Below are 15,552 nucleotides of genomic sequence, written 5' to 3' on the forward strand. Positions count from 1 at the left end.
TCTTTTATGGTCAATTGACAGCTTATTTGTCCCACAGTGGGGAATTTACAGAGTAACAGTAACAAACAAGAAAGTATGAAGTGAAAAACATTACAATAGGTAAATATTGAAAAATATTATTTAGCGAAGAAAAAATATGTAAATATCAAGCACAACATAAAACTGGAAAGAAATCTACTGAAAGAGGTGATATTTACAGTTACCATACTTTTTGGTACTATTATTTTAAAGTTAATATATTTTTATTTGACCCCCTGTCCAGTGAGTTTTGTATCTAAAAAAGAGATTTTGTACAATAATGTTTATTACAAAATCAAAAAGTTTGATTTTGAGAAAATTATCCTGTTTCCGGGGCTAGATAAAGTCCTTAAAATCCTAAAAGTCTTATATGTTTATCTCAGATCTCAGAGCAACATTGTTTTTATATCCGACTTGGTTGAAAATAGAAAAAAAAGGGGAAAAGAAGTGTTTTTTACCACTTTCTTCCTGAATCAAATTTTCAGATGTGTTGTAACATGGAATAGCCCATTGAATAAGAAGGGAGGGGGAGTACCCAAAACAATCATTAAAGATGGTGTATTTTGAAGCATGTGAAGTAAGATTTAGAAAAAAGAAATGCTTTCAATTGAAGAGAACTTCATAAATCAGTTTTTAAGAGATGCTTTGGGGGCCCCTGGGAATCTTGGGGCCCCAGGCAACTGCCTGTGTTTGCCTAATTGTAGCTACGCCCCTGCATGGGTTAAGCATATTTTTTTACATAATGAGATGCTTAAGTTATGTCAAGACAAAAACATTTTCTCAAGATCATTTTCAATCCAAATATCAAACCAGCAGGTTGATCGCTGTTATTTACAGAGGCCCTAGAAGGTCACGTTACTTTCCATTCTCTCAGGGTTTTTTTTTTTTTTTTAAATATAATTCAACTTAAGTTCTTTTCTTGAAATCTCAACTAATTTTTTTTGGTATCTGCAGGAAACTTTTTTCCCTCCACAGACTATTTGACATATGGATGCAGTCCATGTGCCGTAACTCACCTGTTCATGATACAGAGTAGTAAAGCAGAACGTTGGCAGAGGCTATATTGGAATTGCTGACTCAAAAGGCAGGGCTTCACGTCTCCTCACTTACAGCTATAGCGCAACAGACCTGTCAGTCACATGAGCTATGGCTCTGATTGGGCAAACTTGTGATCTTAATATCTTCCAAACTGCTGAGTTAGAAAAAAAATCACCCCTATACACTGTGGCGATATTGAAATTAGTCAGCCAAGACATTTTTTGGACCAGACTGTAAAAAGATGTTTAAATGCCGTAAAAGTTTTTTTTTTTTTGGCCTGTTCTCTATGTGGTGTCCAGTCTTTCGGCTGCCAGCCTCAAGTGGTCACATGCTGAACTGCAACTTATGGCACTTGTGATTTTCTTAAAGTGACAGGGTAATTCTCTGACATTCTAAAAATCAGATCTGTAGGTCGATTGCTATCATTAGACAATATGGCATGGCTTACTGCCTCTCTGCTGATGTACACATGATAGAGGTAAGTAGAGTCTAGCTTTGTCTCCTTGTGCTTTTTCACAAAGTAACACTTTGTAAAATCTTGGGAATATCTTTGATTTCTCATGATAAATAGATAAATAATAACAATATCTACAGAAAACAAGATTTGTTTTCTGGAGATAATAAGAAAATTATGTCAAGATCTCAAGAACACTACTACAAGTAACTCATTTTTACAAAATATTTGAGAAAATAAATTGTACTACTGCTCCAGCCCACATGATTGAGGTAAAGCACGTAGAAACTCAGAACTAGGTTTCCTTTATCTAAATCATATTGGTGGCATCAGAGAAGCAGCTTGGTATGCTGTTTTCTGGCTAATGATAACAATAAAACAGTTGGCAAAAAAAAAAAAAAAAAAAAAAAACATTGACTTGAGGAAACACATAAACTAAGATTAATGAGAGAATAACTCAAGCTTTCGAAAAGAACAGAAAAAGAAAACAACTGAAATCAACTCTCTAACTCAAGAAAACACAGAAAACAAATTGGTTTTAATTATGGCCTTCCAGGACTTCTGTAGAATCAATTTAGTTTTCTCCCTTTAAGGAAATAAAAAAATACTAAAAAGACAGAAGTTTCAGTAACACAAGTCTAATTAACATGTGTGACTTTCAAACAATCTGATACAAGAGAAATGCTATTAGCAGTTATGTATGAGACTGTGTCTGCAACAATACTATTTTTTAAAAATGTACTTTTTATTAACATTTTAAAGGTATAAGCAGAATAAAACAAACATTTACAGAAACACTTCAAATCCATACAATGTTGAAAAAGAAACACAACTCAGCGTTTAGCCATTCACAGTGAACCTGACATGAACCCATGAAGCATTGTAGGGTCTTGTCCTGGGTTAAAACTCATGTAAACACAATGTTAGTTGTCTCTTGTAGAAGATGAGGCTGTGAGAGCTCACACACAAAACAAGCACGAAAAAAAAAAAATCACAGTTCAGCTAACAGTAGTTGGGTGAACAGCTTTGAAATTAGACAAATCAGAAAAGTGCATTCTTTGCAGATTATTTTTTTCATGTCTGTCTCAAATTGCATATCTGTGAGATTAAAAAAACTCTGGTGCAATCTGTATCAAACGTGCAAGATGGTTTTAACCTGTGCAAATGAAGCTTTATGGGTCAGTTTCATGTTAAAAGGGATAATTTCAGGTACATTTCAGCAGCTGACAATGAGTACATGGCAGTACAAATCTTACTTTGTGTTAAATAGTGTCTTTGACTATGTAAAAGGATCAGTTTTGACTTTATTAGAGAGTGTTAAGGTATAAAGTGAGAAAACATACTTAATAAACAGAAGTGTAAGAAACAAATAGCCACAAAGTGATCGACAGTGTCTTCATACTAATGAATTTAAAACTAATAAAGTGAAAGACACAACTTCAGGGAAAGGGTTGAGTTGCTCTTTGTGCTGTCCAGTGAGGCAGTTCAGTGCTACATCAACAACAAATAAAAAAAACTTCACAACAACTTTACTATTAAAGAAAGCAACTAAACAGCTGAGGTTTGCCAAAAACTTTACAAGACACTAAAATTAGTCAAAGTAGTTCATCCTATTGTATTTTTCAGTCAGTTTTAAGCCAGTGTTGGGACATAACTGATTACAAAGCCAAGCACAGATGTCACAGACATATCATTAGCCCACATGGAAAGCATGCTAATCTTGGGATCCATTTCCATTCATTTGTAGCATTCAAACTCTGACAGCAGCAGAGTGAGACGAGATGGCGCTGCTGTATTTGATGTTTCATCCTCAAATTTTGCAGTTTTAGCCTCACGGAAGGAAAGAAACTTCTGATGTGAGCTGTCACATTTTTAGGTCAAACAGTGTCATCACATCCTCCTTTACCCTCTACGATCTGCTCAGTTCATCCTGAGGTTCAGTTCAGTTTCTCCTGCCCCCAGCTGTCATCGGACTGGATCCAGTTAAACTCATAACCCTTGAACATTATAAGGCTCTCCAGGTCCCTGTCCTCAGCCCTCTCCTTCAACCTCTGCTCCTCCAGTATGGACACCAGCATGTCTCGTTTCTCCACCGTCCTCATGATCTCTGCCAGGATCTCCTGCTCCTCCTGCAGCTCTGAGGCACTTTTGCTTGTATCTGGAGAAAGGTAGAAAAAAGCAGAAAGAGAGAAGGTAAGAAGGTTTATCCAACGATCAGACTGTTTGATTTTTGTGCTTGATCAATGTTTACCCTCTGTTGCCATCCGATGCCGCAGCTCCTGCTGCAGTCTGCTCTGTGTGTCCTCCAGTTCAAGCTCCTGTGCACTGCAAAGAGGAGGACGTTGGTTTGGGAACTACATGAAGCAAACATGATTCATGGTTTCTGATGCTGTCACTTACAAGATCATGAGTTCAGACTCGTATCGTGCCAATCTGTTCTTCTCCAGGACGAGCTTAAACCACGACTGATAGAGCAGGGCCTCCTCGCTGTCATCTGTTGGAGATGATCCTTAGAGCGTTAGAAAGAAAGGACAGAAGAATGAAAAAAAAGTGTGAGAGAAGTTTTTTTTAAGGAATGAAAGAAAAGAGAGGGATCGATGGTGAAGGATGTGGCCCGGTTGGTGGGGGATGAGAGGAGACAAGTCGAGAGAGGCAGAAAAATATTTTAGTTTTTACACCAATTATGTGAGGCCATTATTAAAAATACATACTTGAATCATCCTCTCACACAAAAAACACAAAGGCTACGCGCTTTGCCTTAACTTGACAAGACCAGGCTATTCACTGAACACAAACAAAAGCCTGTGCTGTGAAAAGATGAAGTCTCTCTGTCTATTGTGAGAACAGCCATTAACTGAACTGTGTGTAGAAGCTTTTAACCAGACCTGCATTACAAGGCAATGCTTTTTGTAAATGGTTTGAGAAGTATTGGCACATCAATAAATAGAGTAGAAAAATGAAGTATTCAAAGTGGAATTCCATTGGGTATTATATTGAACCGAGGCGTATGGTTCAGAGTTTTATCAGTGAAAGTAGCTTCTAATGTCTTGTTCAGACTCAAGGACCTTTGTAAATCACTGGTCTGTGGGTGTGTATTTTGTCCAGTACCTGTTTCTCCTCTTATAGTCTTTTCAATAGCCACTCCTCTCTCTTCCAGATCTCTCTGCTTCTCCGCAACCTCCTCCAGTTGTCTCTGGATGGCCTGAGAAACACAGAAATGTGACGTTATACAACACACGGTGGCTAAATACTCTGTTCAGTGACAAAGTAACTTGCAAAAGAAAGTCTCACTGGCATTTGGGGATACTTAGGCAGTAGAAATATACTTTTTTTTTTTCATTTTAAACATATTGTTATCAGCTTCATGGTGTTGAGGTCATGACAGAAATGCAACTGTTACTATCCCAAAACCTGAAGGATGCCAAATAACATGAGCATGGCTTGATTTTACTTATTATTTCAATTAGATTTAAAGAGGGGTCATTAAGTCTTCTCGTACAATAAGCATTATAAAGTAACAATGCTAGATGTCCATACTAAATGCTACCTATTTATATGTTACAGCAACATCAGCTAGACAAAGCATTTCGGGTCGATTGGCTTCAAGCATTTCAAAGTTTTCTAAAACTGATAATTATTTAACGCCATTAAGCTTAAAAAAGCACAACACCCCCCTCTTTAAATTTGATGAAAACACTAATAAGAATCATATGCTTTTACCCACTTAGAGTGGATCCTTCGGACATGTGACTAATAAAAATGCACAGTAATTCACTGAAATACACATAGAGAGAGTAGAAATTTTGTCTTCAGTTTTATTTCTTTTTGAAAGCTTAGATAGATGACACAATCTAGTATGACCTATCCATCACATACTGCCTTAAAGGTATACATGTGATTTGCTTTAATTAAAGCAAATCACAAGAAACTGGAAAAAGACTTGAAAAAGTGGTTAGAAATAGTGGACAGATTTTATAGAAAGGAAAAAATAACCCAGAAAAAAATAGGAAGGAAAGGCTGTTTAAAAAAAGATGGGCCTCCTTTCATATGAAGTATAAAACTAACAATGTAAACGTGGAGTAAAATCAGATGGAGTGAGTTTTCTTATGTACATGTATAGCTTAAATATGAATTAATCTGATAAATGAAATGATATAGAAAGCCAATTATTTTATTTTATTTATCTTTTTTTCTATTTTATTGTTTTTTTTTCTGTTTGTATATATAATTGTTAGTTTTCTTCTGTTACTTTATTATTATGATATACCCTGTTTCAATGATATATAAATAATGGAAATACATGTTGTGAATGTAAACTCAATTTAATGATATTTTTGGAAAGTTGCTGCCAAGTATATGCAATAAATTTGGAATTGTATTATTTATCCATTATTATGATATTATGATCCTATGAGTATCAGTTGTTTATGTATGTATTATATTCTGTCTGGGTGGTGGTGCACAAAAAAAACCCCAGAAGGGAAAAAAAGTGTCAATTTTGTTAGAAAAATTAAGATATGTTTCATTGTATTAATGACGCCAACTGACACAGTAAAATATAAAAATATAAAGGTATACATGTGCATATGTGGTACCCAGCCCTAAAGGCATATACACGTAAATATTGCATCTAAATGGTTTAAATTCAGTATGAAGTTAGAGCTAGCATCTTGTTAGCTTGGTTTAATATAAACCCTAGCATAGCCATCCTAAAGCAACTCTGACATGGTGTCAAAGGTGAAACCCTCACTTCCGATACCTCTTGGTGAAATCAAACAGTAAGAGTCTCACGCTTCAAACATGTCAGTGAAAAAGCTGAGCTTTTCAAAGACAGATCAGTACCTGAGCACGGTGAAGCCTCTTCAGCTGCTCTCTTTTAGCCTGCTGGGCGACGATCTTCTCCTGATTCCTCCTCTGTTTCTCTGTAAACAGCTGGAACAGGAAGAACATCACGATAAATTCACAACCTATTCCTGCACCAGTCACAATGTCCTGCAGCGCCTCAAAGATAACAGCCTCCACCAACCTTCTGATTGGATGTGACATTTTCATCTTCATCATCACTTGAGGAAAGATCCTCCAGACTCTGTTGACTTGAGGCTACAAAAAAAGACAGAAAGAGTCAGGACAATGTCACTTTTTGACAAATACCTATGAAAGCTATCCAATAAATATGCAAGAAAGCTTTTTCCTGACATTGATTGATTTAATATCATATTAAAAGCTGGCTTTGTTATCTGCTGGGTGTGTCAAAGTTAAACATATGCATTGCTTTCTTTATTTATAGAAATACATCTATGTCATTTTTAGCATTCCATGGCACAGCTTGTCTCTTGCTTCATTGTTTTAGAAAGTGTTTTCTTTTCAGTTGAAAGTGTGTTTAAATGTCAGCGTTGTGAAAAAAAAACACTTGGTCATTCAAGGATTGTTCAACAATGTTGATATTGTGGTTACTTTAATGCTTATGAGAAAGCGTTGGGAAATCCCTGTAGCTACCTTTGTTACTGAGGTTTGTGAGGATCGTCATGATCTCCTTCTGCATTTCCTGGTCCTGCCCCTCGTTTTCTGCCGTCCTGCTCTTTTTCAGCCTCAGGGATGAAAACAAGTTGACCCTCTTGCGCGGTAAAGATGCCATGTCATCAGAGAACACCCCTCCAGAGTCTCGACGCCCCCTGAGGGACACACTCTGTAACAGCGAGGGCAGGTCCTGTCCAGACTCCCACGGATTGCTCCCCACAGCTGCCCACTGAGCATCGGCCTTGTTTTCATCTCTGGATGGCTCTGAAGCCGCGGTGCTGAAGAGGGAGGAGAGGCCTATGGCTCCTAATGACATCGGCCTCTGTCTGCGGTTGCCTTCACGTTTGGGCCTCCTGATGAGTAACGAGAATTAATCACAAATTACTTTAAAATCTGAACATAACTAGCACAGAAAACATCACAGAGTTGGTTTGGGCCGTATCTTGGTTGTGGCATTTTGAACAGGTTTTCATAAAAGCAAATATTAGATACAAACATTGGGACCGCAGCGTTGGAGTTGCTGGATGGATTGGTCACACTAAATGTCCTCCTGAAGGCGTTGGCTATGAGCTGGAAGGCTGAGGTTGATGAGGCAGAGGTTTGGCTCTGGGATATTTCCCCATCCTGGCTGTGGTCCGTCTGAAGCTTATCTGCTTCTGTCTCTGCTTGCACCTGATAAAACATCAGAGGACAGAGGAAAAATGTAGTGAGGAGCATAATCTGGAGCAGAAAAACAAGCATGTCCAAGTCTTTGTTTTCTAGAAGAAATGAAAAAGCTCCGTTAATAAATGACTCACTTGAAGTTGATGAGTGTTTTTGTTGTTCGTGATGCTCAGGGTTTCCTCAGGTGTAACCAACTCGTCCCAGCTTAGAAGCTTCTCTTTCTCAGAAAGAGATAGCATCAAGCGTTTCTTTGGAGAGGATGAGTTGCTGCCAAGCTCCTTTGTTGCTGAGGGCTCTTCACTTTTCTCACTTCCCTCTGAGGAATTCTGAGTATCTGCCGATGTCTCTGAACTGCCGTTGGGGCACTGAAAAGTACAGGCTCTTGTTAGTGCAGAAAGGATACAGCGTTGCATAAAAGCAGTAGTTCATCACATCTTCTCTCAACATGTTTACCAAGTTTTAGTAAACTCACAGTTTGTTTTTCTGCTGCGATGATCTCAAAGTCAGAGTCTGCTTCAGGGACAGTTTCTGGTCCCAGTCTGTCTTGGGAACACTCCCTCTGGAAGTGTTTGATGAAGATGAGAGGGAAGGCTGTACAGAGGCAGAAAGTCAACGCGTTTATCAAAGAGATTGTGATATTTGAGGAAAAATGGTTATATTTAACTTTCATCCCTGTTGAAGGTGTCCTTGCTGAAGAAAGTGAGAAAATTGGATAAAAATATCAAAAACTACAATGAGTGCTTTCAAAAATGAAGTTTTATCAGTGAGTCAAAGGAAGGCTGCTAAAACCAGTGAACACTACCAAGAAAGTCTCAACACTCAATCAATTCTTTAAAAGAGAAAAATGCTGACTCCTAGTGGTGTTTAAAACTCATTACAACAATGTTCATGTCCGTAGAGCAGCCAGCCACTGCATCCTGCCATGAACATCACTTTAACCATAGTAAAGCATGCAGATAGTGAAGAAAGTTTAACTACACATCACCAAATCTCTGTGTGATTTCAGGAGAAAGAGATCCAGCTCTACTAATCAATCAAACCCCAATGAAAAAGTCTTTGACACCAGGAGAGATACAACAAAGATTGGAGAAGTCATGCAAAGAAAAGCAATTTACATCGAGGTACCCACTCGCTCTGATCTTCCTTTTCCATCGATTATTCTGTTTGGTCTTACAAAGAACCTCTGAGATAGGAGACAGAGACCAAAACACACGGAGAAAGGCAGACTTTGAGTTTTAGGGGACTTGACAAATAATCTGTTGGATTAAAACAGCACAAAGACTGAATTCTCCACGGTGTGTTTTCAGGAAAGAGTGCTGGCTCTGGCTCAGCTCACTTTAGCTCACTGCAGGCGACGTAATGAGAGATAACAGGCCGTGAGAATGGAGTCAGTGCCAACAAGGAACCAACATGCTCTACATTAATTGCCAACTTTAATATTTAGATAAGAGGATGCAAAAAATGTAAACGAAGCCAGAAAATAAAGCACCAGTTCAAAAGACACATATATAGATCTAATTGGTGGGTAGGAAAAGTCAGGATGAAACAAGAGACCCCATGATCCATCCTCTGCACACAGGAACAAAGACAACTATGATCATATGTCCAAAAGTTGTTCCAGCGTGGCAGAGGACTAATAAGTACATTATCCCTCTGCTCCAACGGTTAGTACAGGAAATATAAACCCCAAGAAACTCAGACCTAACTTTCTGCGAAAAGCATCAAACTAGAAATATTCTACAACTTAAATGTCTCTCTTTAAAATGGACACCTTTGGATTTAAAAGCTTGGTTTTAAAAGAAAGAAAATATATGATCAGTGTGGGAAAAAAATATTAAAACTGGTCACATGATCTTTGTAATATGACAGAATAATTTTTTAAACAATGTTACCGCTGCCTACATGAAGCAACACCTTTCACATTTGAACAATACGGTACCCAAAATTGGTACCTGGCAATTGGTATCGGTACTCAACGGTACCAATTTTGGGTACTTTTTGTGTTCATGTGCTAAAAATTAACTGTTTTTTTAAATAATAAATAAATTGTTCAATTTCACATATTCATTCTTCAATAAGTAACCTTGCAATGCTGTGTTCATGTCCTGCATGGAAAATCACCTCCTCTTCCACTCCCTCACAGCCACAAGGATGCATTTAGGTACCTAAACATGGTACATTTTGGTTTTACGTGAATCAGTACACAGTACTTTTGACAGAATTTGGTCAGTACCTATAAAAGTACCTAATTTGGGACCCATTCCTTGATACAGCAATGTCTCTCAGAGGAAATCAAAGCAGATCAAGAGTTTCTTTTCCTGCGACCTTGAGAAGCAAATATTGACAAAACACTTTTTTAAAAGCTTCAAGGTCTTGTGTTTTCTAAGTATGACATGATTTCTCTAAGCTATCAGATCATCTTTTCTCTGAGAGATTCTGATTCTGAATTTAGGAAACCCTGGTCTACTTTATTTATTTCCTCATACTCATAAGATTTCTGTATATTACAATAGTCAAGATATTCCAACAGAATTAAAAACAACATAATAATTAATATTTTCTTTCTTTTTATTCCCTTACAGGATGGTAGATAAACCCAAAACACCCTGCAAGGATCTGCACAGACCACACTGACCTTTGTTATTCTCTTGGCTCTTGGCTCCTGTTGGATCTTTAGCTGTGGGTTTGGCCGTACTGGACTCATACAGAGCTTCAACAGCCATCTCTGTATCTTCAGGAAGTCTTTTCTCGTGTTTGTCAAGCTGATGGTTGGATGAGCCTGTGGATGCCCAGGCTGCAAAATAAAAGCAGTAAATGTCGGACTTAAGTTTTTCATCATTTCTGGGTGAACATCACATTTTACCAAAAACAAACAACAAAAACTGAAAAATAAAAAAAATCTTGACTGTTGCTAACATCATGCATCATAACTAACTAGGTCTCCAGAAAAGGTTTAAAGTTACTGCACTTCTTTCTGCCACATTACTTAAAAAATCTGTTTCAACAGCCCTGCAGCAAATATATCATTACATACATTACAGACAGAAGTAAAAGTTTCTACTGAAAACAACAACATGGCACATGCACTCCATTACAGCTTTGTTATTCCACAGTATATTAATCTCTATTTGTAACACAAGCACTGATAAATCATGTGACATGTCCATCGACAGTACTCACAGAGTAATGAGGTCAACATTGTACAGAGGAGATTCCACTTGGTCAGAGCAAAGGAATGAAAGTGTGTTGATGAAACCTTTGTGTGTAGTGTGTCGGTCATTACACGTCTAAAGCTTTTTATTTTAGAGTTTTTTTAAACAGTTTATCTTGGTGTGTTCATATTGGTGTGTCTTAGTGTTGAAAGAGGAAACGTAAGACAATCACAAGGGGCAGAAACTGACGACAAACCCAGAGGAAAGGATAGAGCAGACCCACGAGCAGAACCCACGAAGAAGTTGACGAGAGGAACAGACTGACTGACGAAGGGATCAACAGGGTTAGATTTGAATCAACTCAACAATATTTGGTAACAGCTATGCTTCATTAGTCTTATGTCTAGCTCTATGAGTTATTTATCATCAGTGTGAAAACTGGTCTCACAGTGGAAGCCCAATGAAAGGCAAACTTTGTGCGTATGTCCTGGTGCGTCTCCCTCTCTGCAAACTATAAGGCTTTCAGCTTTTCATTAAGTGTTACAAAGCACATGTTATTGTTGAGTTAACAAAAGCTGTGATGGCAGAAATGATTTGTCTGGGTGATGTTACGTTGACTTAGCAAAGGGATGGAGGAAGGGTTTGCTTCGATGGAGGCCTTTTGACAAAGTTGGACGTTTAAATCATGACACAGGTCACCTGCATCATGATTAAAAGTTAATTTGATGATGCAGTTTGGTTATTTGGTAACAAATCACGAGGAAAATTATCAGATATAATCGATTTGATTTATTTTTAAAGAAATCAACAGCTTATAAATACCATAAATTACGCAATTTTACAGTTGAGAAAAACAAATAACAAGGCTTTTAGGCTGCTTCAATACCAAAACAGAACTATGAAACACAGAATACAGCCGACAAAGTGTATCTGGAAGTGTGCAAAAAGCTGCTATGGTGCTGCAGATCTCCTGAGCAAAGTCTAGGAGGTGCATGAGAGAGATCTGGAGAGGGGCTCTGAGGGGGGGAGGCCTCCTTCTGAAACAGAGGGAACCACAAACAGACCACAGACACGTAGACACAACTGTTACTGTCAGATGGGCCTGAGAGGAGGGGAGGCGGCTTCTCATGCTTCTCATGATGCACTAAGAACAATATGACGATCAGGAGCAATCCACAGGGTGTTTGTTGTGAGGGAGGTTATGAGGGGGACACACCACGAGTAGGGTGTTAGTGGGGTTAGTGCAGCAGTCAGGACTAAAACAGACAAACCACAGGGCTACAGGTGCATCAGCGTATCACTGCGACAAGTTTCCAACAACCTCTGCACTTCTTTCTGTGAGCAGGTCAGCTCATGGAAAACTATTTTCTTCTTTAAAATGGAAGGGCTGTAACTCAAGCTAGTGTACAGCTTGAACAGCTCTCTTAGGCAGAAAAGTCAGGTTTGTCAAATAATATCCACCTGAACCAATAAATTTTATCTAATAGTTCTGTCCTGAAATGAAGTTTTAGTACCGTCTCATTTCAGGGTCAGGTAAAGTTGGGGTCAATTGGAACATTTGTGCTTTCGCAGGTAATTGTTCAACCGAAGTTTTGGACTGAAAATTCTGAAAGTAAAACCAGTGAAGGAGCTGTAAACGAAACATAACTTCTGTAGATTCATTGACTATTTGTTTAAATCTTTCAGTTCAAAGCAAGAATGGATGCACCGCTTGCAGACTGTTTTTATTTAACTATAGCACTTTCTCATGCAACGAGCAAGCTCAGCACAGTGAAACAGGCCGACAGCCTGATGTTGGTTTTGATCTATCTCAGAGTTTTCAACATCAGCTGCCTAAAGACGAGCAGTTTGAATATATCTTTAGACCAAAAGCTAGCCAATCATCATGCTGGCAGAAGTCAGCCAATCAGAGCCCTGGAAACTTGAAACAGCAAAATAATTACTTTGAGAGGGGGAAAGGAAGGATTAAGAGAAGGAAATAAGGATAGAAATGAAGGATGGAAAGAAACCAGAGTGCTGAGTAATAAAGGGTGTGTACAATGTGCAATAAAGTGATGAAATAAAACAAAGCATAAAAATAAGAAAACAGAAGAATAAGATCCTCACTTTTCAAAATGAAACCAATGAACAAAAGAAAAGAAAAAAGAAAATACAAAAACTTTGAACAACAAAGGAATAACAATACAGTGAGATATTTTCACTGAGTCCAACCAGACATCCAAACATTTCAGTAATTTGTAATTTTTTTGGTGTCTCTTTTTTTCAGGCAAAGACTGTGTCTACTGATTAAAGAAGAGAAAATCAACCTCTGAAAACCAAAGATAACACTCTGTGTTTTTGGCTTGTTCTTATTTCCAACTGAAGAGCATAAATTTAGTCAAAAAGGCAAAGATTGATCTAAAAATGTAAAAATACTGTAACATTTATAAAGCAGAGACAAGGAGTACAAAAAGTAAACATAAAAAATGAACAATGAAAATACATAATACTGAATGTAATAGGTCAAGTGCAAATGCAAAACAAAGAAGTACTAACACTGATACATAGATTATAGTAAGATAACAATACTGATAATATCAAACCTTATTAAACCTTATTAAAACATAACCCTGTTTTGGCATTTCCAATGCACATCTCTGTGGTGAGACGTTATAGTGCAGCAGGCAGAATGCAGGGTCAGTGTGAGTGTGTTGGTAACACTGGCAAACACTGTTTTTCACATCATCTATGCTGGTCCAGAGTGCAGGTAACAGGGTTTAACTGTTTGGTCATGTTTGACAAAGATGGATTTCATGAGGAGGAAAAATAATTCCCACAGAAGCTTTTGTGTATCAACCACTCAGCAGGTTGTGTTTGATAGAGTCAGAGGACAAAGGACCAAGGGGACAATCTGTTCAAGATGGCTTCTTGTTATCACTGTGAGCAAAACTCACACCAGGCAAGGAATAAGTTTATCAAGCAAAGCAGATTATAATACTAAGCTTTGCTAAATACCTTTAATATCAATAACTCTGGACTGATAACACCTTTTTTGGTTTCTGATTTAAACTTTCAGATCCTTGGTTTAGCTTTTTTAGGATTTACACGGAAAGTTCCTGCGTAACTTCCCTCCCAGTAGCAGCCAGTCAGACACTGGCTGCTACTGGGCCAGCTGTGACTCCTGGTAGATCTGCCCCAGCACCTCGTGCATCATGCAAAGAAGAGGACAACCCAGGCTCAGCAGCTCATACAGAAATATATAGTCGTGTGAGTAGCTCCTCATGTGGGATCCCACAGCTGTGAAAGACTCACACACACTTCCAAACAGCTGCTGGGGCAACACACACACGACCCGGCTAGCTCGCCTGGGCCAGCTCAGGCCTTGCCTAAGCAAGGAAACCAGGGTACCTGGGGACTGGATCTGGACGCTGCCTATGGCTGAGAAGCTCCCGCTGGACAGAGAGGGTTTGGTGCGGCTTTGGTCTTCCTGTATCATAAGAGTCACAGATGGAGATGTTTAAACACATTGAACTGGTCAAAAGAAAAATGAGTGTGTTTAGATAGAACAATTGGATATTAATAAAACAAGTGACATTTTTGGGGGGTGGGCATAAACTCTAGCAACTTTTTCCAAGTACGAAAAAAGTGTTAAAGATGCAGCATGAATCAGAAACAACATTAAGACACAGGATGTTATAAATGAAAGGAAGACATTTTCTTTAAAAATAACCTGCAACTTCTGGAGCTCATAAGCTGCACTACGCTGAGTCCATATGCAATGAAGTCTTTTAGATGACAGCTTTTAAACCTTGAGAGGAAGAAAAGATTTTCTCCACTGGGTTTTACTGATCAAAACAGGCTGCTAAGAATTCAGTTATTTTGACAAACCTGGATCCTTGAGTTATAAAATCAAACCAGAGTTCACATTACAGTTAGTCTACGGTCGTCACAGAAACAATGCACAGTTACCCTGACTTATTCATCTCAAAAAGCCTTTCACACTGAACTTTTTGCCGGATGAAAACAGAGACTTTCCTCTTTATTCTGTTTTGAGGCAGGGTCAACTCCATTTGCACTTCAAAATCAGCACAATTTCAGACTCAGACCTCTTTCAACCAGACTGCCTTCAGGAGGAAAGTGATGGCCAAACAACAAATCTGCAGCTGAGTAGCAGCACATCAAATCATCTTGGAGCAGGTAAACAAAAGCCAGAGAGTAAAGGAATGAAAGCACTCCCTAGGTTTTAAAAGGCAGCTGAGCTTCAAGTATAAATGAAGTTCCTTTCTCTTTGAAAACGTCTTTTAAAACTGCTTTTCTAATTGTACTTTTTCTCTTTTTTTTTGGTGTAAAGCCATGAAAGTCCTCCTTACCGTTCTCCTCCTAAACCTTCCCATGTGAGTGCTGGACTGGCGTTGGGCATAATGCATCTTACAGTAGAATTTTCCTGCAGAGGAAGCACAAAAACGTCTCAGCCGTCATTCTTTGTAGCAAAAAAAAACTACACACACACACACACACCATATATGTAATATATATATATATATATATATATATATATATATATATATATATATATATATATATATATATATATATATAATATATATATATATATATATATATATATATATATATATATATATATATATATATATATATATATATTCCTTTAAGTAAACAGGAAGTTATTTGTCTTTATAAAGTGGAATCAGTTATATAAGGTTTAAAGGT

At 38.0% G+C, this 15,552-nt stretch overlaps 1 protein-coding gene across 3 annotated transcripts in view; it reads right to left on the reverse strand.

Moving 5' to 3' along the window:
- Positions 1 to 2,284: 2,284 nt before the first annotated feature.
- The window catches only part of mical2b (microtubule associated monooxygenase, calponin and LIM domain containing 2b), a 62,506-nt gene continuing 49,238 nt past the window's right edge, over positions 2,285 to 15,552 (reverse strand). The window contains exons 24-37 of one of the 3 annotated variants that reach the window (XM_074677326.1): positions 15,192 to 15,265; positions 14,230 to 14,308; positions 10,326 to 10,484; positions 8,820 to 8,873; positions 8,163 to 8,281; positions 7,825 to 8,055; positions 7,524 to 7,699; positions 7,007 to 7,380; positions 6,537 to 6,610; positions 6,353 to 6,442; positions 4,619 to 4,712; positions 3,911 to 4,019; positions 3,762 to 3,835; positions 2,285 to 3,668 (exon numbers count right to left, since the gene is read on the reverse strand). In XM_074677326.1, coding sequence (XP_074533427.1) covers positions 3,448 to 3,668; positions 3,762 to 3,835; positions 3,911 to 4,019; positions 4,619 to 4,712; positions 6,353 to 6,442; positions 6,537 to 6,610; positions 7,007 to 7,380; positions 7,524 to 7,699; positions 7,825 to 8,055; positions 8,163 to 8,281; positions 8,820 to 8,873; positions 10,326 to 10,484; positions 14,230 to 14,308; positions 15,192 to 15,265 — 1,928 coding nt within the window. In that variant the 3' untranslated portion in view covers positions 2,285 to 3,447. The remainder of the gene's footprint in view (positions 3,669 to 3,761; positions 3,836 to 3,910; positions 4,020 to 4,618; positions 4,713 to 6,352; positions 6,443 to 6,536; positions 6,611 to 7,006; positions 7,381 to 7,523; positions 7,700 to 7,824; positions 8,056 to 8,162; positions 8,282 to 8,819; positions 8,874 to 10,325; positions 10,485 to 14,229; positions 14,309 to 15,191; positions 15,266 to 15,552) is intronic. The other 2 variants (XM_074677329.1, XM_074677327.1) reach the window with 2 other exon arrangements.

Source organism: Halichoeres trimaculatus, unplaced genomic scaffold, assembly GCF_033239565.1.
Source record: "Halichoeres trimaculatus isolate MK-OKI-2021-1 unplaced genomic scaffold, fHalTri1.1 fHalTri1_scaffold_10, whole genome shotgun sequence".
Classification (NCBI taxonomy): domain Eukaryota; kingdom Metazoa; phylum Chordata; class Actinopteri; order Labriformes; family Labridae; genus Halichoeres; species Halichoeres trimaculatus.